The sequence below is a fragment of the Takifugu rubripes genome, chromosome 5, assembly GCF_901000725.2.
Source record: "Takifugu rubripes chromosome 5, fTakRub1.2, whole genome shotgun sequence".
Classification (NCBI taxonomy): Eukaryota; Metazoa; Chordata; class Actinopteri; order Tetraodontiformes; family Tetraodontidae; genus Takifugu; species Takifugu rubripes.
The window spans coordinates 2,087,989-2,113,926 of NC_042289.1; the positions used below are offsets into that span (position 1 = coordinate 2,087,989).

The window sequence follows — 25,938 nt, forward strand, 5'->3', positions numbered from 1 at the left end:
AACTGTTACCTCCCTGCTGCTTCTATTTCTGGGCACCGTGACAAGCTGCAGGCTGCTAGTCTGCCTCCTGCATACCGAGATGGTTCTACCAGTCCTATAGTTAGAGCAACGACCCCACAAAATGTATTCCAGAAAACACATTTAGGCTAGTGCTTGCCACACGGAGAGAGAGGCCTGTGCAGCACTTCATTTGCACCCCCTCGCCTACACACTTTGCATGACAATCACCAGGAGAATAGATCTTGACGTATTTTTCAAACTGCACAAAGGAGCAAAACCACATTTTTCATCTCGTCCTACATTGGCTTTTTCACCTCGGTCATATTTCAGGACGATGACAAGTGCGGTCGCTGCAGATAATGAGGCCGTTTAACCCTTCGTGTTCATTTTAATTTTCTTATTGTGGCTATAAGGGTGCTATTAAAATATCTATTATAACATACAGTTCTTTTAAAATGATGAACACAAAAGGCAGCCAGGACAACCTGACAGATGGTTATTCCTAATACATGATGTTTCACATCTTTTTTGCATTAAATTTGATTCTAAATGTCTCCGGATGCAATCTGAAATCTCACCGTCCTTTTTTAGTTATATTTTAATGAATCCACTTGAGAGATACATTTCAGAAGTAATCCCAAGCAGAGAGAGACACTTATGCAGTTAATTTCAGCAGTTTGAACAACAAACTAAATTTGTGGGCCTCAGATGAGCCAAACCTGTTAAATAGTGAAGCTACTGTGAAGTTATTTATTTACTCATCCCTCTGCCCCTCTGAATATTTTATTGCTTTACTTACTTTCTCCCACCCTGCTCTGTTTTAAAAGCAAACCTTTCAGCCTGGCAGGGAAGCTTGAGCTCGTTAGTGTTTGTGCTGTAAACCAAATTGACCCGTAATAAAAACCATATGTTTACATCCACATCAGTATCAGATTGCATTCTTTAGACTGTGTGTGTATGTGTGTGTGTGTGTGTGTGTGTGTGTTCTACAGTTACCACAGTGGTCCTTCGCCTCCTGAGAGGCGAGAATTCATGATGTTTGACTAAATGAACACCGTGCCGTAGAAAGGGATTCCGTTGGTAAAAATATCTTTTTTTAAATAGGTCTTTTCAGATGCCTTTTCAGCTTTGTCGATATTATATTTCAGGACACATTGGAGGGGATAATTTAGTCTGCTTTTATCTGATTACACCTGAGTTTGCGCAGCTCTTTGTTTGGCGCGTTGACCTTTACGGCAGCCAGAAACACAATGAGCTGAGGGTGCCGTGAATGGCTGCTGCTGACAAACTTGACAGAGGGAGGGGAAGTGCAGCAGTCAGACTCAACACACCTTGATCGATACCTGGGTGACCTGTGGCAAAGCATAGGTCAAGGTGACACGTATACGCCCAGACTTGTGCATAGAATGTTGCAGGAGTCAGACCGTTTTGGGATGATTCTTGCAGCTAAACACAGGAAAAAAGGGACAATATCTAAAACAACAAAATACAATTAGTGTCTAAAAATCCCCAAGATTAATATATATAAAACAAACCCACAAATTTGTACTTTACGTGTTTGTTTGTTGTAACAAGCTCAGGCAGAGAAATGTGTAGAATATTTATTGTTAAAAAAAAATTTCAAGTATGTGTGTATGCATCTCTGAGAAAGACTTTTTAAAAATGAACTTAAACCAGAGTTTTAGGAGAGACTTTGAGTCATTTGCCACAGTGAAGGGACGCTTATTCATTTATTCATTGCTCCATCCATTTTTCACTCCAATCATTCAGAACATTTTAATAGGACCGTGTTTCTCCTGCCAAACCATTTGTCTTTTCTTTCATTAAATTCTGCTCGTTCTCTCAGAAAGGTATACGCTTGGTCTTGCCAAGTTCCCCCCCTTTTGTTTTTTTCTTTTTAATTGTATTACTTCTATAATTGAAGTTCAAATTTGTGTGCCTATTTGGCATATAAAAAAACTTTAATAATATTTCGTTTTGAATTTATGAAATAAAATAGTAGCATTTATTTCCATGCTTCTTAAAACGAATTACAGAAATGAAACACTTGTTATAGTTGAAAAGATTAGATCAAATATTATCGAACAAATTATCACATTTCGGAATCGCTAGTTTATTTAAATCACGTTTACCGGTCAAATAAAGAATTACCAGTTTAATGCACACAGCCGTTTAATTAGGCCTTATTTTTACAAATATGATTTATTGGAATTTATTCCTTTCTCTTTTCTTCTCGCGCAGTTTGTTGCCGCTTCAGCTCCACCAGCACGTCGTCGTTTTAGGGATTGCATCACTTTTAAGAAATAAAAATGTAATAATATTTAATAATTCAATACCGTTATTTTGTTTACGTGAAATCAACGCAACAGTCGCCCCTGACTTCCCGGAAGTGTCACCGCATTTTAACTTTATTTCCCAGATCCCCCACCTGCAGTGCAGAGGTGAGGGGTCAGAGACTGTAAAGATGGATATTCCAGTGTGGCTGCCGCGGGGAGTTTATGGTGGCAATAATATCCATCGACGGTGTAAACGCGTCCCTCCAGAGAGCCACTGTCTTCTATATCTACCCTGTAGATCCGGATTTGTGTAAAAATCATTAAAGCAATCACAAATTCGCTTCTAGGGGAGTATATAGTGGATTTATACACGACGGCAGCGATGGAACCAAGGTAGAAGGGAATTATTTTTAATTTCCTCTACGTCACACCTTTATTTGTTGTAGTTTTTGTTATAAATGTATTAATGGTAGGTAAAAAAAAATGTGATTCATCAAAGAAAATAATTGTTTTTTTCTTAAACATAGAACAAATGGCGTCTATTTGTGCACTTTATTGATGGTTATTCGATGCCGCGGCTCATGTTTGAAAGGGAAAAAAATACTGCTGGTGTGTGTTTCATCGCTGAAGTGAAGGAAACTCATTTCAAGTTTGCTGCAATTTATTTTTTCGATCGTCACAGTCGCAGCAGTTTTAAAGGCCAAGCCCAGGTTGAATTGGAGTCTTTTATTTATTATTTGTCTTGATGAAAAATGATGCGGCCGACTTTACTCTTCATCCAAGAAGGCGCACTGGGGGGTGGGGAGGAGAGGGGGGTGGGGGGGGGGGGGGGGGGGGGGGGGGGGGTGTGGAAGGTCGATTTATACACGGTCAATTTTCTGGAAACAAAGGCCTCGGATATCTCCATCAACTTGTCTGCTCCGTGTGCGCGCACCTTTAATGCAGGGAAGTGCACATGTTTGCACGTTTGTGGGGTTTGGGGCCTAAATTAAAATTGAAAAACTGCTGTATAAGCGTATTATTTAAGGGATTATTATAAACATTCATGTGTGCTATAGAAATTCGTTTTTGTTATGTTTATTTAAAAAGATAAAATATTGACGCCAGGGACTGGAAACTGTACTATTATGTCGATATTTGGGAAAAAAACAAACCAAAAAAAGCAGCCTTTACATATGTGGGGGCTGCATAAAGGTGAAGAAGCCTCTGTTGGTGGAAAACAAAGAGCGTCACTCGGTGCAGTAATGTATAGCTCAAGGGCAAAACCAGTCACGCAATATGGATCGGACATATGGTCCCACCATGGCTAAATAATGGCAAAACCAGGCATAGCCTGTTTGTTCATGCACAGCAAATGAAGGTCTACCTGAGGGTGTATTACTATGCAAAACGAGTTGAATATGGAACAGGCGCGTGTCGGAGCAACAGGGTTTAGCGAGGAGAAGGAGAAGTGGTGCTGGGATTTTAATGCAAAGACCTGCTGGTGATTTAGGAGGCCGTGCAACCTGAATTAGTTGATGAATTTTCTATCGATCCTAAACAAGGCAGATTTATCTCTGACATGCTGCTGCTGCTGCTGCTGCTGGGTGGCAGCCCAACAGGCCACTTCTCCACTCCCCGTTATTAGCGATTTAAGAAAAAGAAAAAAGAAAGAGGGCTTTGGCAAGCACGTCTGCGCACACACCCAAATATATACGCAAAGGGTGGCGCAGGCGCCACTTTAAATCCCCCCGAGCACCATTTTCTCTTGTTCTTGTATCTCGACTTTTTTATTTGAAGTTCCAGTCACGGTAAAGGGTTCGTTAGCAATGAAAGAGCACTTGTCATCTGCACTGTACTCTGCTGCTCGTGCGTGTCTGAGCGCGTTCTTGTAACTTTGTTCTAGTTTTACCTGTTTCTATCGCAGAATACATGTGTATCCAAATAGTAAAGATAGAGGGAGTGGTCATTTGTGTGTGCATGTGTGTGTGTGTGTGTGTGTGTGTGTGTGTGTGTGTGTGTGTGTGTGTGTGTGTGTGTGTGTGTGTAGGGGGAAGTGTATTGTAAAACCATGAACACCCTCAGACTGTGGCCATATGATGATGCGCGTGTGGGGGCCGTGTGTATACGCTTAATCCCATTTCCTTATCCGGGGACCGTTTAGGAGCCACGCCATTGGCTTGTCCTCGTCACGTGGCTTCTTAACTTTGTTCACTTGACAGAAAAGTAGGAGGGTTCAACGGAACAGGAATAAGCGAAGAGTAAAGGGATGAGATATAAATTTTAGTTATATATTTTCCGAGTAGGTGCAATTCCACAAAAAGACTGAAATTAATGGCCATGAGCTCCTATTTGATCAACTCCAACTATGTGGACCCGAAGTTCCCACCGTGCGAGGAATACTCACAGAGCGACTATCTGCCCAACCACTCTCCGGACTATTACAGCTCCCAGAGGCAGGAGCCTGCTGCTTTTCAGCCGGACTCTCTCTACCACCACCACCCACACCAGCAGCAGCGAGCCGAGCCGCCTTACACGCAGTGCCAGCGCGCAGGGCAGCCCGCCTCCGTAGTCATGTCCCCGCGGGGTCATGTCCTACCCCCGTCCGGACTCCAGACCACTCCAGTGCCGGAGCAAAGTCACCGCTGCGAGTCGGTGACACCCAGCCCGCCTCCGCCGCCGTCTTGCGGCCAAACGCCCCACAGTCAGGGCGCGTCGTCTCCCGCCAGCACCCGTAAAGACCCCGTGGTTTATCCGTGGATGAAGAAAGTCCATGTGAACATCGGTAAGTGCCACAGGCAAACTTCTTCCTCTCTCTCCCCTCTCTCTCTCGTTCGCTGCGCCTTTGTACTGCATGCTGCTGTTCGCCATGCACTCTTCAAGGTGTCCACCGTTAAAATCTACGGCTTAACCTCCCTGTTTTCTCTTACAAGTAGATGAGTAGCCTGTGGGTCAAGATTTACGATCGTCTGTTTGCAAGGCCAATATAATTACACCCTCCATAAATTTTTATTACACCTCTTCGCTGAGGTGCCTTTTGAAGTCCTATCTCGGGCTCATCTACTCTTAATTCCTCGCCTTATGACAACTCCAACCGAGCCCATAAGTTAGCTTTTATGCTCTGGTAATTTGATTTTAAGTGGTCGGGTTGTATAAACGGTGTACTTTACTTTGCGGAGCCTTCGTGGTTCCAGCAGAGGCGAAGTTTTATGGCAGCTGAAATATTCATGTTTATAGAGGCAGTCGTAAAATACTAATGTGAAACCGTAAAGCTCAAGTTTGTTATGGCTCCTCTGTAGTGCTGCGGACGCGCAGCCTATTGCGCTCTGGCGTAACCGAAGCGCATTTTCGCGCAGCGAGCGAGCAGCACGTTAGCAGCCAACATGTACGTCTCTATACCGAGCAATCGACTTCAATTGTATACGTTCCTCTGTTTGAGCTACCCTGCAGCCGAGGTGCAGTTCTCTTGCTGTATTCTGCGTTTGAATCATTACCCATTCGGCAATTCGGCTCCGTCGTGCAACAGCTGCACCCCCACAAGCAGTTTATGCAAGATAGACAATTCTCCCACCCTGATTTTTAGACCGTGACAAGCCGGCATAAGATCACTATCAGGGAAAACGACCTGCACTTTTCTATGTATTGCTGTCTCGTTGTTACTGTCGTCTGTTGATATTTTCCGGGATTCCTCTTGCGTGCGCGGACGTGTCAGAACAGCTGCAGTTTTACGCCTTGAAGCGCAAACGCGGACTCGGTTTCCTCTTATATCACAACATTAGGACACCGGGGTCACACCGGCAGCACTGCGGGGATTTCCACCGCCACCAGGCCTAAAAATGACTTTTGACAATGTATTTATGACAAACACCGCAATGAAAACAAAAAAAATCCTGTTTTCAGATACGCCGCGTCATAAAAGAGCGTTATCATCGTGATGCAACGTTATTTTCATTATAGTAGATAAAGTGATCACTTCTTTCTTTTTATTCCTGCTGTGACATTGGATTTATAGCTTAATGGTTTCATTGTAAATAGCTGAATAAAATATAATTCAGGGTTAGTGTAAATTTAGCGCGAGACGATGTTCCCGGGCTCCGATTCATAAATATAAAAACATCGTTATTATGCATTTTCGTATTCTTTACATGCAAGAATTAGCACAGTCAGGTGAAGCAAATTCGATTTTATTGTGTGCACTGTTGTGTTTAAGGAACGTCTGATGAGCATCTGTTCTCATTGTTCTCACACAGTGAGCTCCAACTACACAGGCGGCGAGCCCAAGCGTTCGCGGACGGCCTACACCCGCCAGCAGGTCCTGGAGCTGGAGAAGGAGTTCCACTACAACCGCTACCTGACACGCAGGCGCAGGGTGGAGATCGCGCACACGCTCTGTCTGTCAGAGCGCCAGATCAAAATCTGGTTCCAGAACCGGAGGATGAAATGGAAGAAGGATCACAAGCTCCCCAACACCAAGGTCCGCTCCGGGTCAACCAACACAAACTCCCAGGTTCTGACTGGTTCCCAAAACCGCACTGGACCCCTATAGCCGGCCGTGACACTTGTATGATTTATGCCCCGTCCCTTGCGGTCCCTGATTGCGAGACCGAATGCCGCAGCGGCAGCCATGCTTCTGACCACCCGAGCCTGCACTTTGGACCGGAATAACGCCTTTGCTCTGGAGGAAAAGATGGATGTCATGGCCGCCTCTTTGGTCTCGATCTGTGCTGAGACTGCAGACTATACCGTATCACAATATGAAATGCGCGTGGGGGTAGGGGATTTCCCGCTCATAAAAAAAACAACATGAACAAAAGAGAAGACAGAAACTGAAAGAAAATATTGCGGCAGCTTCTTTCCTTGGACTCCCTCTCTTTCTGCCTCTCACTGTGTCTCCCTCGCTGTCTCTTTTTTTTATATTTCTGGCTTTTTACACCCCACCCTCACTTATATATATGACAGCGCATAAAACGCTAGGCCGAAGGTAATGTGCCCCCGTGCGCATGTTTCTTTCCATCAGCCTTTTCTCCCCCCCCCCCGTGCCAGACTTTTTGGGTGAAGATGGATCCTCGTTTTCATCTTTAATCATGCCAAACTCGACTCCCATTTGTCATGTTTACTCTGCGGGTACAAAGCAGAGGGGTGAACCGCGGCTCTGCCCATTACCCCTCGCCCCTTACCTCTCCCCAAACCCCGAGCCATCATCCTCCCACCCTGCTCCGGCACGCATGCACATGAAGCAAATGGAAGGCTCGGTTTTGTGCAGAGAAGTATTCTTTCAGTTTCAGACTCTACAGGCGCTGTTATCTCTGTTCGCCTTTCATATATATAACCTCCAGATCCGTCACGACACTTTTAATGTAACAATTGTCTTTTATGCCATTTTGGTATTGTTTCATGGTAAAACAGGTCTTTAAAATGAATCATTTTCATTTTTCATCCAGAATTGATTGTAGAAATGACGCTATTATTGAAAATGCAGGAAGCTTCTTTTTTTTTTTTTCTTTTGTCGACCGTTTGAGTTTTATTTTTTTATGTTGTATACAGGGAACCAGACTGACAGGGTGAAAAAAATGAACTATTTTTCTTTTGCGTCCCAAAAGGGTTTATAAAGCTGCCTAAACAACGGGTTCTAATATTCAAACCAAAATTCCGCTACCAGTATCTCGTGAACACAAATATAAACTCCGCACTACACAATGTACTACCTATTACCTCAGTTGTACTGATATCTGATATATATATATTTTTATTTTGATCCTCCTAATAATTTCCCTCACGTTCAATGAAGTGACAGCTTTCCAAGCGTTTTATATTTTATAGTTGTGTGATGAGTTATGATAATAATTATTGCGTACCTAAAGTGTCATCCGTTTTTAATGTGGAAAATATAATAATTTAATTATAAATAGTTGTTCTGGGCTGGGACATTGTGAAAAGGAGCATTTTAATTGCATGTCTGAAATGTGTTGATTTATTTTTTATATATATATATTTTCAGTTTTTTTTTCCTCGCCTCATTTTTCGCCCATGGAATCGCGCGCACTTCTTTTATTGTTCTCTCTATTTTGTCATTTTGTGCCACTTTCTTAGATATTCTTTTCTGTAAGTGACTTGGCTTAAAACTGATTGCTGTTTTATGTACATTCCAAAGATGCGTCTCTGTCGTTCTAGAAGATGAATATGATAAAAAAAAAAACAAAAAAAAAAAACAGTGTTGACCATATGTTCCTCCGGTTTGTGAGTTACTCCTGTCTGCTTATGCCTCCACAATGTCTACCTATTATTTGTAAATACTTCATAGACATGTAAATAAACGGCTAAAAAGGCAAAAAGCTTTGCTTTGGTTATCGCTAGTTTTTCGGGTTAAAAGAAAAACACCCGGTCATCCGGATTCAGTTCATTTATGGACTTCATAATACGATCTACGCAATATCCGGAATGGTTTGCAACTTTGGAACTGGACAATGGCGCGAATGTCTTCTCTCGTTGAGGTTTAATGGCATTTAAATCGTCCGCTCCGGCTCCCCTTCGTGTGCGCACAAATATTTTCATTAAATTTCAATGTTGGTTTTGTCTATAGCCCGTCTTGAGAAATCAGCACCCTGCGATGATTAATCTGTGCCGGCCGTGAGTGATCTTGGTACATTACGTCCTGTAATCTCGTTTTAAATCACAGACCGTCCCTCCGTTTCACTCTCGTTCTCCTGTTAATTTAACGGCTGCTCAGACTTGCCTCCACCGGTCAGAGAAAGTATGGGACAACCCCCACCTTCCTCCTCTGTTCCTTATATCTGAAAAAGCATTAAATAGTTTCTTGGTTCATGTTCTTTTAATGCTTTAATGACTAATTTTCGTACGATTTTCCCCTTGCTATCGGTGTTTTCTGGACCGCTGTTGAGCGCGCATGTGTGTTTATTTTTTTATATATTACAAAAAGGGAGCGTGCCGGCGCCATAGCTCAAACTCTGACAACCAAATAGATAATCAACAAGACGAATGGCTTCTTTTGTAAGGCGCGGCTCCTGTATTAATTTTCATTTTCTTTTCTTAGAGCAGGTATCGAAAAATATAGAGCAAGAGGGGGGAGAGCGAGAAAATAGCATTTCTGCCGATGAACTTTAAACAAAAAAAGTGTGCCCCCCCAAATTGGTCTGCTCGTATTCCTCGGCCCAGAGAAGATTCTCTATTACTCGTTGGCTGATTTCTCCCTGGGCCCCTTGCCACAGAGTCTCCCACTGCCCATTTATCTGTTTTCTTCCTGTTTATGAAGGGCTCCCCTGCTATCAAACTGCACACCTATAGACTCCAAAACGGTAGCACCGAGCTGTGACTTGTGTAAGCTTGTAAAGCTACATTTAAAGCATTTCATTGACAATAATTTTCAAAAATCCCTTTATTTTAATTTTGCACATCATCCTGCTTCGCTCTAAGGTGACTACTTCTCCGGCGCATTTCCTGTGTATTAATTTGTTCCAGTTGCTCCCGACCAACCATATGTTGTGTCTTTCTTTTGTGGTGAACACCTTATGGTTTAATAGCCTACCCTTTCCTCTGCACACACACAGGCCCCCAGGCTCTATTCCTCTCCCCACATAAGATAATATTTTTTTTGTCAGAATGCTGTAATTTTCACTGCACACCAATTGTCCTATATTGGAACATCTACCCGCGCACACCCCCCACCACAATATCCACACACATGCACAAACATATGTGCCTCCACAATAACCCCTAAAGCCCCCTGAGCACTCGCAGCCTGGGTTGAAATAAATGAATTTGCGTGCAGGGTGACACGGCACACAATAAAATCTACTGAGGAATCTTTATTCTTTTTTTAGCCTCCTTTATCAGTGGGGCCTTCTGCTGCTTCTTTTAATGTGAATGGGAGCAGATTTTAGTCAGGACGCCCCTCCACCATTGCCACCTCCACACGCCTGAAAAAGTTCACAGTGGGGGAAGGCACCGCAAGAAAAATGCGAGAATTATACAAGACCAATCATTAATCACGTGTACTCCTTTAAACACTTCTTCTCCTTCTCTATTGTTGTCCGGCAGCCTCACACAAGACCCCTTCTGCCAGGAGATGGAGAGAGGGCAAGGAGCACAGCGGCAGACAGCAGGAGAAAAGGAAGACGTCTTGGAAGACACTTGGAAGAACACCCCCCGCCCTTCTGACACCATCGCCGCCACCGCTGTCACCGCTCGTCTCACGCACGCGCGCGCGCACATCTACACACTCACAACCATGGTGCACCTCCAATTCCCACCCATCAGATATTTTCCAACCCAGAAGTATCCAACCCTTTGGGAAAAAAACTTTTCTTCCTCATTTGAAAGAAGAAGAAAGTCCACGCTAAGAAATTTGGTAACTCAGCACTGCGCCAGAGTCTGACAGTGAACAAGATGGCTCTGCAGTCCCTGCAATCTAAGGTAAAAGGCTCTGGATTTTTCTTTCTTTTCCCCCCTCCACCTTGAAGTAACATTTGCCTGCAGGCTCTCTGGCGTTTTTATGGTTTTATTGCCCCCGTGCATTTGGTGAGGTCAGACAAAGGGGGCATCTGCGGGCTTTGATTTCCAAAGGTATGTCTGCGAAGGTGTTTGTTTGCTGCGGAGAGTACGGAGAGTGTCTTTTTGGAGTGTCTCTGGGCTGCGTTTGTGCAACTGTTTCCATTCCTCTTTGCCATGCTGGTGTCACTTCAGCGCCTGGATGCCACTCACGAGGCCTGCCGCTCCTCAGCATCTGTCGCTGTGCACAAAATGTGCTTTACGCATTTGAAGCGTGTCACTAGGGTGAGGAGCAATATGTGTACTGGAGTTTGTAAAATGTCTGTTGTGTGTCTTGGTTTTTGGGGGGGATTTATCACCCTGTATATTGCAACTTTCTCCCTCACTAACATAATAGGCAGGCTGGCGAGACATTACAGAACTCAGAAATTCAGAAGCTATGGAATTTTTGACAGAGTAGATCTTACGAATAATTCCCACTTCACATTGAGTCCGTTGTGCTTGTTGGGTCTGTGGTTATAAAGAGCTGCAGAATTTAATGAGATATTGTTCTGTGTGCGCGTTTTGGTCGGCCAGGTGCAACGAGGCAACCGAGACCGCACTATGAATATGGATTATATGGTCCGCGCTCCGAGAGGAGGATACAGGGGGGAGGAGTGCAGGGGTGAAGAAGAAAAATTAAAAGAACCAGCAGAGCTCTAGTTAATGAATATTCTCACTGTTGCTCTCCAAAACAATTTGCCTCAGTCACAAACGATCGACGAAGCTTTCCAAATGAACTGAGAAACGATCGCCGATGGCCATATACGTGCCCAGGCCTCTGGTATCTGCTGAGGCGAGCAGCAGTGGCCTCAGGAAGCGCACTCACTCCTGTTTGACCCCTTCAGAAATCAATCTAGCCGCAATTAAAAACAAAAGGGCAGCCGTTCTGCTGTAAGAGCTCCGGCCTCTCGTGGGGGATGCAGGCCACGGCGTGATGCCATGCATGGAGAAGTAAGAGAATCAGATGAGGAAAATATAAGCTGTGGGTATTGAAGAAAATGTAAAGAGATTGGAGAAAAAAGCGAAAAAAAATCGATGGTCTACAGGGGCAGAATGGCCAAGCTGCGGCCAGAGAGGGTTCAACTAGGGGACATGTTTTTTTTTGACCGATGAGGTCCACTGGCTCTGAAGCCAGAGGCTGACCCGTGGTTACCCCCTCCCGCACACACATACACACAAGCATGCACTGGTCCCCCTTGACCTCGCAGTGCTGCTGGACTCTTCGCTCCCTCGGACATTCCCAGACCTCCGGAGCCTCCGGGGCACTTAGTCATAACAAACTAGTTCAGGGCACTGTAACCCGGGGACATGGTGGCGATATCTCGGTTTTCTACTCCCAGACAGACAGACAATGAGACAAACAAGGTAACCACCTGGTCCAGGAGGTCAGATGCAGGTCACTTAACAAAGCTCACTGTACTGTACTAACCAATTTATCTACCAAACAAAGAGTCACACACTTCTGTTGTTTAACAATGCGCCTTGAGACACGGCATGATTTGATTAGAGGGTCAGCCGAGCCTCTCGAACTGGCTGAGGCACCCAAAATATGTATCCTGATGATGGACATGTTGTTGACAGCACAGCCCCAGTCTAAACAGAGCCTGCCCCTCATGATGGCCTGGATGAAAAGCTGCTAAAAAGTGACTGCTAGCCCACTCCAGGCAAGTTTGCATGGTACAATGAAGAGAATGATTTGATGTGATCATATTCATTAGGAAGGAAGGATTCACACCATGCAGGGCATCAAATGAAATACAACACTGCTTGTTTCAGTGGAAGAGGGATTGTGTGCAATTCAGCGAACTGCTGCTACCATTATTTGCTGGCGATCATTTTTCAGCCTGGTAATCTGACCTGTGTGTGTGCATGTGTGTGTGGGCATGTGAGTGTGCTGATTACTCAAAGGGACAATGAGATAAGGGGAAATGCTATTGGACAGTGTTCTTGTGCTTATGCCTTCAAAACGTTTCCTTGAAAAGCTTTGGGGTTTCTCGTCATTGTCCAGGTCACATTGATAGTCTCAGATCTTTCACTACATGCTGATGGAACGCCACACCTGTGGCCATTAATAACCATATTTCTTCCACTGAATGCTACAGGAAGGAAGTGCTTCTGTGTTGTGTTTAAATCTGGCCAGTGGTCACACAGCCTTTTATCATAATGGTCCCTGATATAAAGCCTACTGTACCTGTGTGATACTTTTGTTTTGTTTCCTCGAGGTTCCACATCAAATAGGTGTAACCCCCCATATGTTTAGCAGAGAGATTAACTCACTTTTTAAAGATTTGTATAAAAAGTGTAGCAGAATCTCCGGCACCTCTAAAATAATAAAGGTTTCCTTGCTTTTATGAATGGCCCAATAGAAACAGTTGGTTCTACATGATAATACTCCATTTGCTTCACATTTAACATCCTGTGAACAGTGATAACTCTCATTCAGGTGCGACCTGACCTTTGTGAAGGGAGACGGAAGATCTGATGACTGAGATCGATGTGCACACCACCTTATGCATATGAAAAATAGAACTGATGTGTGTTTTTTTTAATCTCATTAATTATATAGTGAATACACTAGGTGGTCAAAATGTCACTATATAACCGGCTGTGGTGGGTTTAACAAAAAATACTTGAATATACTACTCTGAATATCTGGAAAATGACTAAATTTCTTTCACAAATTCAATTTTTAATAAACAATATATATATATATAGTAAATTAGAGGACCCATTGCTGTCTGTGCTGAACTCCACTTTCAGGTTTTTTCCCAGACTTTCTGCCCAGGTTGCTTCTGCATCTTCGTCTGGATTGTTTTTACTTTATCAGTAGCTCCCATAGCCTCTCTTGTTGTATCTCTCCCCAGATTGTCTTTCTGTAATCTCACTGGGGGTTGTGGTTAAATAACAGTGAAATAAAAGCATGAAACCATTAAGGAAGGGTCAGGCAGCCAGATGTGAGCCAGCTTTCACCCTGACCTCCAGTGTGTGTGCGCGCGTGTGCGCAGATGATGGTCTTTGCAGGGGTTTGGGGAGACTTTCCATCTGATGTTTCAGCAGCAGTTCGCAATGGACGCTGCAGACTTCCAAACAAGAATTTCGAGATAACTCGCGAACATGATCTGCAAACGCGCGTAACAGTCTGGCACGAAGGCAGCAATGAATTCCCTCGCCTTCTCTGGCTTCTACAGTCTCGCTGCGGTTTACTAATTACCAGACAAATCTCCTGCGCGCTAATATTTTCTTCCCTCGCTTTTGCGCTGGTTATGGGAACGCTGCCCGAAAAATTTATTATTCCGGAGAGCGCGAGGAGCAGAGGAGGTCACGGTGCAGGCGCGCGAGCTGCAGGAGGAGGTCGTCACGAGAGATATATGGCTGCCAGGCTTTTACTACTGCACTGCACTGTGCACGCGTGTGCGCTGTAAAGAGAGCGTGCGGGCCATTTAAAAGTAGACATGGATTGAGTATTAAAAAGAGGAAGCCAGATAATGGCTGCCAAGATGTTCATGCACTTTATTTCCATAATTCAGCCTCATCTGGTGTAATTTAGTAGCAATCTGCATAAGGTTATCAGCGTGTTTGAAATTACCATCGTTCAAATCCTACATCAAAGCAGTATCCTTGAAAACTGTAAACTCTTAGGCATCCTGCTAAATTCTGCTTTAAGCGATCACCGAAGCACCATCTCGACATTATTTTAAGCGTCACCTATGAAGCCCTCTGTCGATTTGTAAATATGGTTTTCTTTACTGTAGTGATGGTGCTTCTTGATGCTACATTTAGTGTCAACACAGCCCTCACCGTGCAGCGATCAGGCAGTTGTTTGTTGCAGCAGCCCTCATATCCGTTAGATGTGAGTGATAAATAGGCGTCTGTGGCCTGTGTGACTAATGGCGGAACATTAAGCTGCTGCGAGCATATTGATACTCAAACAACCCTTCTGCCGCTGCTGGCCCCTCTTTAGCTTTTATACTTATCAATATCCTAATGACAAGGACGCAAAGTAGCCGCCATGTGTCGCGGGTCACATCAGCAAATGTTATTATAAAGAGAGAGGGCAAGAATAAAAATTAAATCTAAATAAAAAAACATCAACGCGATAAAAAAAAAAAACAACAACAAGAGCGCAAATAAAATTTTAATCAGGATTAAGTTTGTGTTGGAGCACGTCCAAGAGGTTCTTGAGATTGTTCGCAATTTGGGACATGAAGCAGAAAATCAGTGCTTGAGAGGGTCAGCAGTAAGAGCTGAAATGTTAGACGTATTAAATGTAACGGATCTCTAATGGAAGGCTCTCTGTTAGACTATAAAAAGTCAACAATAGTGAAGCGGTTCAAGTGTCACTGATCCTGTCATGTCTGACAACAGAACATGTCACAGCAGCTCATTGAATTGAACTGTACCTCTATTGTTGGAGTTACGCTGGTTCAGATATCTTAATCCTTTACCCTAATTCCAGCAACAAATATTACCTCCCAACCCACGAGTGTCCAAATGATGTATAATTAAATAAACGACTCGTGTTTAATTAGATATCGATTCCGATTGAGACATCAAAACAAAGAAAACTATATAATAGATTACTGGAGCCCGCAGCGGGGGGGAGTCAAGCTTCTCTTTCAGGAATGTAGCTTGTGATACCGGTCGGGGATGTCTCCGTTCTAGATCCAACAGAGGGAAGACCTCGGCGGAGGAAGAATATATTTCAAAAGAGAAAAAAATGTGCGCTCGCTGCCTGCGAGACAGATTTACGAGCGTTAGTAAAAGGCGAAATGTCGAGGCTTAGTAAATCAATCTCTCATTTCTCTCTATGTGCTCTCCAACTCTTTTTGGAGTTGCAATTCCAATGCTTATATAATAATAATAATAATAATAATAATAATAATAATAATAATAATAATAATAATAATAATGGCGTGGACGTTAACTTGTCAATTGTAACAGAAGCGCATTTAAGGTTTAGTTCTTTTTATTCCGAGTCTAGTTAATCATTACGGAAGAAGAAGAATCTACCTGTCTTAATCCATCACGGCCCAAGATTCCCACAAGATCTCATAGAACTCCAACATCTCTCCAATTATTGGCTTTTATTCAGCGGACAGCGTTAGTTTTATCCCGCATTATTAAACGTTAGACTCACTGCAGACTATGGCTGGGCCATAAATCACAGTTTTATACTGTTTTAAAATACCACGTCTGAATATGGGGTAAATACGGGGTAAAAAATATGTTTTTATTTCTGATGATGCTTCGTCATAAGGCATTTTACATTAAACTAGATCTTTCAGGGTAAGAAAATTACTTCAAAAAAATATTTTCGCAGCATAATTTGCTTTCCTTTGTCAGCGGGAGCTAAAGCAGAAAGCCCGCTAATGATTTACCTTCACCCTTACATCCTTGCTGTTAAAACTGTCTCTTCCTGACCGGCTCTACGTCGCACACCCATCAGAAATCGGATGTTTAGACTATGGAAATGGTTCAGAGTGAAATCATTTCTCTTCCAGCTGTGCCAGTTTTACAGAGCTGTTTTTCTCCACTTCTGTTGTCGGCCGGCGCAGGTCTCTGATGCTACTTATCTTTGCTGTTGTTTCACACTGTGACTACTATAATTTATGGCCGTCATTACAGACGCCATCATCACCACCGCAAATGTTTGATTTCAATCTTCTTGTGGGCAAAAATCTGTGAGAATAGCCGCCGAGCTGGGATTTTGAAGTTTAAGGGCGCATTTGCACCACACCAAATCAGAATAAATAAATTACCACCAACTGTTTGATAAAGTGTTTGCTATTGCTTAGTCTTTTGATGACTTCGACATATTGTGTGTTTTTATGAAATTGTCTCTCCCTCCTGATCTCAGCAACCAGTTTTGGCTAGTTGCTATTTATATGAAACGTTATTAGCAGGCCATTTAAAACACATTTAAATCAAATAGTTTTCATGGATAATCCTGTTGTAAGTATATAAAATATATTTGTATGATTATTTTTTAGTATAAGGCAGGCGGAACAGCGAGCTCCTGTAGGTCATTGTTTGACCTTGAAGTATTTTTTTACTTGTTAACAACGAGAGGCTAGAGGGTTCGCCTCTCAGACAAAACGCTGTTTCAGACTCCAAGTCCATTGTTCTTTATTCAGATAGAACCCTGGCTGAGAGAAACCCGGAGACCGAGCACCAAAGTATTCCAACGTCCCTATTGTTGGTGCCCTTCATGGCCTCGCAACGGGGGCTTCTGTCTCTCCAGTGGTTTTTCGATTGTCTGTCTCTGTCCACTTGCTAGAAGCATCTTTGTCTCTTTGTGTCACCTCTTTGCTACCTGTCTCTTATACTCAACATTCTAAGATATTAATTTCCAAAAACCTCACTGAATAAATCCCTTCGCCCACAGACTTGTTAATGTGATGAAAATAAAATATGTGCCTTCGGACGGTTCATTATTTGGATGTAATTCATATTCTCAGAAAATAGATCACTTGAGCCTGTATTTTACCATCTATCAGTCAGTACAATGTAAAAATTTACCACCTAAATATTAAATATTGTTTTGTTATTTTGTGGAAAATGAAGCGCCGTTCATGATACGCACGCGGCCTGACCGCAATTTCCCACCGCCAATATTGAAATAGCCTGAAAACTGATTCACGAGGATATAAGACAAGACAAAAAGGAGTTTCCCCTCTTTCCTGACCTGAGAAAGACGTGACAGTGAGGAATACACAGAGGTCTGAGGCGTGCGCTCATTTTTTTCTATTTTTGAAAAACGAACATAGCTGGTGACAATCATATTTTATCGTTTTCACTGCGCATCTATCATCTGCCCGCACCTGCTTTACGTTACAGCACGCACGCGAGCACGTTTCCTGTCACTGAAATATTTAACTGAGAGGTGAACACAAGTTGCTCCCCATTGTTTAAATGTTCATTTATTTTAAACCATCACACAGCACTTTTGCGCACACGCACTGATTTGAATGGGTCCCACCAACGGAGAGGCGCATGGATCACCCCCACACTCACCACCACCACTCCCACCCCGTCCCCACAACACACGTACACCACACCCCCCGACAAGATGGTCACGTGATTCATTAAATAATTAATGCAGAGGTTGCAGAATGGATGTCTATCGTCAGAAATATATCGGTAAGACATGGTGCTGCTTCAGTGTGTCTGACGTCGAAAATCCAACTGTCCTTTAAAAAAGAACAACTACAAGCCCCCTATAGCAGGAAAGAGAGGGGGAGTGAGATAGAAAAAAGTGAGAGAGGAAGATAGGGGAGAAGAGGAGACACCGAAGAACGCCACGAAGAGAGAGAGAGAGGGGTAGAGAGAGAGAGGGAAAAAGAAAAGAGTGAAGGAGGCTGCAATAAAACAAATTTGGACGTTTGTGCGTCTTGTCGCTGTGGACACTGTGAGTATTGCGGAAGGAAGGGGACTGCATGGGGGGAAACCACTCTTCTTCTGCTGCTTCTTCCTCGTCATCTCGTACGCCGCTGCGCCGCCTTCGCCTGCATCCTCTCAGTGAATTACAGGCTATTTTAACAGCGTGGTAAATATGCCCCAACAATACCCATCTTTTACCCTCTCATCGTGCATGTTGCTGCGGTGTTGTTTACACATCGCCCCCTACTCATCATCATCATCAGCCATTGTTTATAGGTGAAGCGGATGCAGCCTGTAAAGCGGCCAGAGAGAGAGGGAGGGAGAGAGGGAGGAAAGAAGGATCACCACAACGTTAGCCGATGGCTGTTTATATTTTAAGAAGCACTTGGATATTCTCCTCTATCTTTCTCCCATCACCTCCTGTCTGCCTCTACATCTCTCTCTATCTGCCACACTCTCTGTCCATCCCTCTCTCTCTCTCCCTCTCACTCCCCCTCTTTTCTCCCCGACCAGCTACTTCTCTTGATTTATGGTGAGGCAGTGTGTCAGCGTGCGGCCGCGGCTGCCATTGTGTGTTTGTGAAGGAGTGCTGTTGTTTATGATGCTGCCCACGATAAATCATGTTTTTCTCCGCCGTGGGAAGACGGTGGTGAGGGGAGAAATGACGGCCGATGTACCGATGATACACCAGAACGAGGAACAGGATCTGGCTGCGGCCGCTGCAGGATCTACTCAGAGTTCTCCTCTTTCTGTTCCGGTTTTCATCTATCTCCTCCTCCATACGCTTCACTTTCATGCCCGCAAACACACCCTCTGCCACCATTTATATTTGATTTCTACCGGTTCTTTTTCCGTGTGCTCAGTGGCTGGCTGTAGGTCCAGGTCTTGAATGACTGTGGTGATCACTTAACGGGAGATTTGTAAAAAAAAAAAAATCGTGTACGGGGCACGCCTCTGCCGCCATGAACGCTCATAAAAAGGACATACCTGCCAGGAACAGCTTATCTGACTGGCCGGGAGGTGCGAGTGAAACCAAGTCTCCCGGTATAGCGCTGAACGCTTATGACACCGGCTTGCAGAGTTAGCCTCTCTGCTCCAGGATGAGCACGTTTTGGAAACTTTTTATGCATCATTAAAAGTAAACAATAAGAAGAAAACGGGAAACCACGTCGAATGTATCGGGGTGCTTTTCAGCACAGAATTGGTCACTCAGCAGTAATTGTCAACCAGCCTGTAGACGGGTCAGACTTTTCCTTCTCCCTCTTCATGCACCCCCCCCCCCCCCCCAATATGTTTTATTTGAATGTCTGCTGGAGCGCCATCACTCATGTCAGCACTCAGAGTCTCTGCCTTTGCTCAGAGTCCTCACTGAAAAGCCCTGTTCTTTAAATGTGCCTTTGGAAACGGAGCGGCGCGCTGCCCCTTCCGTGTGTTTTATTCACGTGGGCCAACACTCGTTAGTTTCGATGACGTGGCTCGATTCACGTTTTAGATTTTCTCGTGCGTCTGGAAAATCACGCGCAGTTAGCTGTGGTGCCATTTTAAGACAATCTAATTGCATCCAGCAAGTGAGATTAAATTAAAAGGGGTGGGTGGTAACATAATTCTATCGGATAATCCCATAAATCACAGCAGTAAACAACGCTGTTGTTGTTTGGCTGTTAGGACAGAGAATGGTGTGTGTAAAGTGCCGTAAATACAAAGAACACTGAACTCAGCATTTAATATGTTTTATTGGTCGCACGCGAAGTTTGGAAAATGTGGTAACAATAGGTGGTGTGGTAATGATTAACAGGCTGTTACACACCAATTGACGTATAAAGCTCATGGATGGATGGATGGATGGATGGATGGATGGATGGATGGATGGATGGATGGATGGATGGATGGATGGATGGATGGATGGATGGATGGATGGATGGAATCGCTTTACAATTACATTTTCAAAGTAACTCCCCCTCTCCCTCGTCTCCCTCCCAGCTCGGCCATCACTACAGTGTAAACCTTAGTGTAACCAAATTAGAGCGGCTCCACGGTTTCCCATCACGTAATAATGGCAGTAGCAGCAAGAGGCAGCGATTTTCAAAATGTGTATTCCTGCCATCCGCCACCGTGTCAAAAACAATAAACTGCCTCATTTCATTGGACGGAAAGAGGGGAGGAGAGGGGGGGCAGTGACAGCATTTTTTTCCCTCCTTTTTTCATATATATTTAAATATTTTCCCGAGCATCCGAACCACATATCTGATTTATGTGACAGGAGAGGTTTAAAGATACATTTCGAGACGCCTTTCACGGCGCCTGCCTTCGAACCGTCTGGATAGTCCTGTGTGGAGGGCAAACACTCAAATTTAAAATGAACAGATTAGAAATGTGTGACATCGTTGCATTAGATGGCTCGTACAAATGAAGAGAGTAAAGTGAATGCTGCTGCAGCTGCGGTGGCTCCATCCTATCTCTGCCATGCCTCGAGTCTGCTCCTGCACGTGTCTTTCCCCCCTCATAACACAGTGTTTAAATATTTACAAAAAATATTACTACCCCTTAATTCTGCTTCTGTTATCCCTGCATCCGGGTGAATGTTAATCCGAACGGAGACTCGATCCTCGGTTCCGATCAAACGTTGGTGGTGCGTTAATGTGTGATCTCTAGTGCTCTTTCAAATCGACCAGCAGCCTGTTGTTAAGTCCCAAACATTTGAGATGAATTTGTACGCCGGGATCTGCTGTGGACAATGATTTCTGCGGATCACGGATGCATAGTAGCAGCCTCCAATGAGCAGAAAAGAAGTAAAGCACATTAAATGATTCCCTGTCGAAAGCTGCAAATTCTATAGAAAAAGTCAGGGTTTCTTCCTAAACGGCTGCTTAGTACGTTTTGCTTTATTTAATTAAAACTAAATCTAAAATTGAAAACGCCTAAACAAAAGAAGTCCGATTTATAAGTCCATATATGACGCCAAGGAGCAAAAATGTTGAAACCCTAAATATTCCTATTTGGGATTTTTTTCTGTTTTTTTTTTTAATTAATATGGTCAAAGGCAAGGTCAGAACAAGCCCCAGCGTCAGACAAACACCCACGCTTGACAGAAAGAACGTGGACACGGCTGTAGACAAGAGGCATCTTCCCACTCACTGGCAGCCATATTGTCTTCTTCTCTTGATCCCACGCAAATACAGCGGCCAGCCACCATTCCACCATGGAGGAAAATGCCCTTTATCTGAACTCATCACACATTTAAACCGACAGTGAGCGTTCGGGCGCCACGTGTAACTTAAATAAATACAAATTAGCTTTAGCTGATAATTGTCTTCAAGAAAATTCGGAAAATTGCCCCAAATAAGCTACTGGAAAATAAGAAAAACAGAAAGAACAACATGAAAAGCATACACACGGACAGCGCAATACAATTGATGCAAGAAACATTTAAAAATCATCGTTTTCCGTTGTCCCGATGAATTTCCCGCAATTTCAAAACGGAGCAAAATTGACAAAATGATTCAAAACTGTTCACATTTTTGCGGTGATTTCTACAACTGCAGAAAGGCACAAAAGCGTTTTAAGTGAAATTGGGTCGCTAAAGGAATCGGCTGTTTCTTTTAAATTGGAACGGAGCAGAGTTGCTTCTAAAACAGTCGGACATAAATCAGACGTCCGCTCAGGCTCATAAATCTGGAGCCACTGGACGTTAACGAGCGAAAAGATTTAAGTGTGGCGAAAATAATGTTAACACAACAGCTAACATGTGTTTAAATCTGTCTTAACGAGGGAATATTTAAAACGGAAAGATCGCGATTTCTTATCAGAAACAAATCACCAAAGTATTTCATTATTATTATTATTATTATTATTATTATTATTATTATTATTATTATTATTATTATTATTTATTTTTTTATTGCCAGAAATGCCTTAGCTGTTAAAAAAAAGTAGATCTCCCATCTCGCGCTTCAGAGTAATTCCGGGATTCTTCCTGGCGTGGAGATGATTACCGTCTCGGAAATAAATCAATAAGAAACTCTCCCTCTAATTTATAATAGTCAGCACACGGGCAGTGATTCAAAGCGCGTGAAAAATGAGCGACTGAAACCACATCCAGAGCCCGCGAGCGGTGCCTTTCCCGCCCGCTCGACCCAGACGCGCATGCCGGTGTGATAAGAGAGCGCTTCCACCGGGAGAGCACCATCCGCGGGTTCCCCTCCACATATTCCCCCCTCGCTTTTATGACGGCGGCTGTAGACTAAAAATAAACGCGTTCGCTTTGGCGAATTTGAACTTCTCGCTCACTATCTTCAGCCTCTCCCTCGCTTTATCTCTCTCGCTCCTTGCGTGCGTGCGGGGGTGCGCGCGTCAGTGAAGGTATATATGTGGGTAGAACCATTCAAACAATCCATACACTCATCTAGAAGAGAGAATTGCTGTAAAGCAAATCCGAGTAGATCTGATCTAGAGTTAAATAACAGTAATACAGGCACCCGCCTCTAAAAAAAGCGTTTTATAGAAAACGGTTAAGCTCATTCGGACAAATTATTTCCGGAGTTGGATCATATACGTTTAAATTACGTTTGATTCACTGCCAGCAAAACAATTCCTAAAGGCGAGGCGTTCACACAGTTAATTCAGAGGATATCGTGACTGTACACAATTGACCGAGGCCCAGACTTTATTTTACGACTGGATGTGAAGACAAGCCAAACACCGCTGCGGAAACACTTCCCTGCCTGGCCGTGCAGGTCAAATCACAGCGGAATTTCGTCTCTTCCTCTCTCTCCCTTTCTCTCTCACCCTCTTTTCCCAGTTTTCCTCTCTTCTGATCGCTCTCAGTTTGACTCCATGTAATAACCAACATCTGGTCCTCGCCAAGCAGAACGGACAGCCAGGTCAAGCTGAACCCCGCTCTCCCCTTTGGTGCACCTCAGCCATTCCCCCCTATTGGACAAGAACAAGAACCAGAAACCCCCCCCCCCCCCCCCCCCCCCCTTTCACCTCCACCTTCTCCCGCACGATTCCCCGGTTCCCCCCGTGGCCCGAGAGGCTGTCAGCCTGCATAGGTCGGTTCTGACCTTTAACGCACACGCAAAAAAGCCAGGAAGGGGGACCAAGCCCGAGGTTCAACAAAGGGGACAAACGCGGTATTTATAAAGAGCGAGAGGTGTTAACTGTAGCTTCTAAGCTATTGCACATTTTGATATCAAGCTAGAATATCCTGCAAGTCATCATGGACAGCAAATGCAACCTGGTGTGTGTTCTGATGAGCTAAGGCCAGAGAAAGTGAGGGGTATGCAAGGATCCCCTCATGTCTGCTGAAAATTGGGAGAATAACAGAGTTTGAGAGAGACAGAGGAGGGGAGTCGAGGGAACGCGGCGTCACGCTCGGTTCAGGAAAGCTCTGGCAGAGGGCACTGATTTATTTTGGAAACTAGCTCAGCGCTGGCCGAGCGTTCTTTCTCTTGTACTGTTGGATATCTTTGGAATAGACCGTGGCGCTGGCCAGGCACGCACAGATCAACTACACAGGGAATTTTGCAGCACAGGCGGAGGGGGGTGGGGGGGTGAGCGCGTTCACGCGGCGTGTTTCTGACGGGTAAAGTATAGCACCGCCATCCCCAGACTGAACAGACCCTGCTAGCCTGTGTGCTGTTGCTTCATTGTTGGAGATTTATGGCCGCGCTGGCTCAATATTTACGCCATCCATAAAACGGACACGTGTAGCGCGTGTTTTGGTCCTAAAAGGATTCTACCTGACCCAAATTCAACCAGCATGCGAGAGTCTACACTAGCCCACTGGTTAGACTGCCGTAAATGTTGTAACAGGGCTATTTTGCGTGTCAACCTTTCTTAGAAAAATAAGGCTAGACTCTCAGAAAGCTGTGCGCAATTACGCATTAGCAGGCGGTGAAAAATTGGGTTCGATTTCTCTTTTCCGAGGAGGGAATCTTGGGTTACTCCAGCTGTTGTCTCCGTCTGTGTCCAAAACGCGTCTGCATCCAGGAGAGGGGAAAATAACTCACATCGCCAGAGGGAGATCCAAGGAGGAAGAAATCCAGTGGTGGCAGGTAAGGTCTGCAGGGATGGTTCTCGGTCAGCGTCCCGGTGTGCGCTCTGGAGGCATCCCCGTCCCACGCGTTCCCTCTCCCGACATGCCATTAATTATCTCTTCTGTGATGGGGTCTCCTCCGAGTCACTTAGGCGTCCGGGTTCGGGGTGTGCCCGCGTGAATACTCTGATGGTAGCCAGAAACTTTTGTGTGTGTGTGTGTGTGTGTGTGTGTGTGTGTGTGTGTGTGTGTGTGTGTGTGTGTGTGAGATGAGTGCGCGCGCGTGTGTTTGTGCGTATGTGCAGGCGCCACATCGCTGGGGACGAGAGGACGCTTTGCCATGCTATCTCTCTCACACACACATACTCTCTCGCTCTCTGTTTGTGTGTGTGTGTGTGTGTGTGTGTGTGTGTGTGTAATGAATAGTAGGTGGCAGATAGGTGAGAAGAAGAAAAAGACGCATGTGAGCCTCATTGTGATTTATGGGGGTGTGAAAGATTGCTTACTCAAGAAGCCACCACCTTTCTGTCTTTCCTTCTCTCCTGTCCACAAATTGTCATCTCTTTGTGTCCTTCCCAGACCCCCCCCCCCCCCCCATCACCACCACCACCACAATGACCACCACCATCCAGCACCTCTCACCCAAAACAAAACAACCATAAATGGCAAGTGGAAGATTCCTAAAGCAGATATATTCCCTGTCAGTGTGTTCTGAATATTCATCTGCTTCCCCATCACCGTTCCAATTGACTTTTACTCTGTGTTTTACTGTTTGAGATTATGAGCAAGTAACTTGAGGAATTTATTTCTGTAGAAAAACAACAAGGTTAGGTTTGTTCACATGGATCATGTGTTTGATATAAAGGAAGAAACACTTCTCTTTCATTGCAGATCTATTTTCTCACTAATTTGGTCTCCAGGAGGCTTGGGTGGTTATTTATATGTGGCCAGGAGAGGTAATTCCCCCCCCCCCCCCCCCCCCCCCCCCCCCTCCAAAAAAGTATATTTGTTTTGCCATTTTAAACCACAAATGCTGCAGTGAACGTGTGCCGTTTATCCATATCTATCTATGCAACCTGGCGGAAATGAAAGTGGGTGAGCCCAGTGGATGGTTTATACAAAAATGAGTTTTTATGTCTATATTTGGGAAAGTAAAAAATAGATGCATCAAATCATCAACGATGTCATTCAGTTGATGTAAAAAAAAAACCAACCAACCTTTACCTGTAACACCCCTCAGATCAGTTTGGTGAGACCTTCTGCTGTGTGTCACATCCCATCATATCTGAACAGCTCTGCTGGTACCCAGCTGACCTTGGTGGTTTGTATTCACTTCCGGGTAGAGAGACGTTAAGGTAATGAAGAACCCGCAGTAGCTGCAATACCAACATTATTTAATTGATTTTTTCATACATCACTGACAAGCATGGGCAAAACAGCAATCAGAGTAGAACAGCGGGGGCAAGCTGTCGCAGTGTATAAAGGCTGACAGAGCTGGCTGAGATCCATACGAGCACTTTCTTCTACTGTAACGGGCTTAAAAGCAGGCCTATTTGCTACTACAGCAAGTGGCCTGATTGTATTACAGTCGCTGACTCTCTCACCGTGTCCCGTGTCACTCCAAGATCCTGATGTCAGAAAAAACGACTGCAGTCTTGCGGCACCGGTGCAGTTGCCTTGTGTGTATTAAGGCATCAAAGTAAACTGCTTGTTAAAATC

At 44.3% G+C, this 25,938-nt stretch overlaps 2 protein-coding genes and 1 non-coding gene across 10 annotated transcripts in view; all 3 read left to right on the top strand.

Moving 5' to 3' along the window:
* The window catches only part of hoxb3a (homeobox B3a), a 68,730-nt gene that overhangs the window by 26,225 nt on the left and 16,567 nt on the right, over positions 1-25,938 (top strand). For 5 of the 8 annotated variants that reach the window (XM_011603562.2, XM_011603561.2, XM_029836630.1 and 2 more), the window contains exon 2: positions 10,311-10,685. The gene's annotated coding sequence lies outside the window, so the exon portion shown is untranslated. Of the gene's footprint in view, positions 1-10,310; positions 10,686-17,931; positions 18,349-23,245; positions 24,239-25,938 lie in introns of those variants that run through there. The other 3 variants (XM_029836633.1, XM_029836632.1, XM_011603558.2) reach the window with 3 other exon arrangements.
* Positions 2,551-2,652, top strand: mir10c (microRNA mir-10c). Its single transcript, NR_105391.1, has one exon. It is a non-coding gene; the product is annotated as a microRNA mir-10c (primary transcript).
* hoxb4a (homeobox B4a) lies at positions 3,125-8,587 on the top strand. The gene is made up of 2 exons (XM_011603564.2): positions 3,125-5,040; positions 6,506-8,587. Exons 1-2 carry the CDS (start codon positions 4,590-4,592, stop codon positions 6,799-6,801), a joined length of 747 nt encoding a protein of 248 aa, XP_011601866.2. The 5' UTR covers positions 3,125-4,589; the 3' UTR covers positions 6,802-8,587.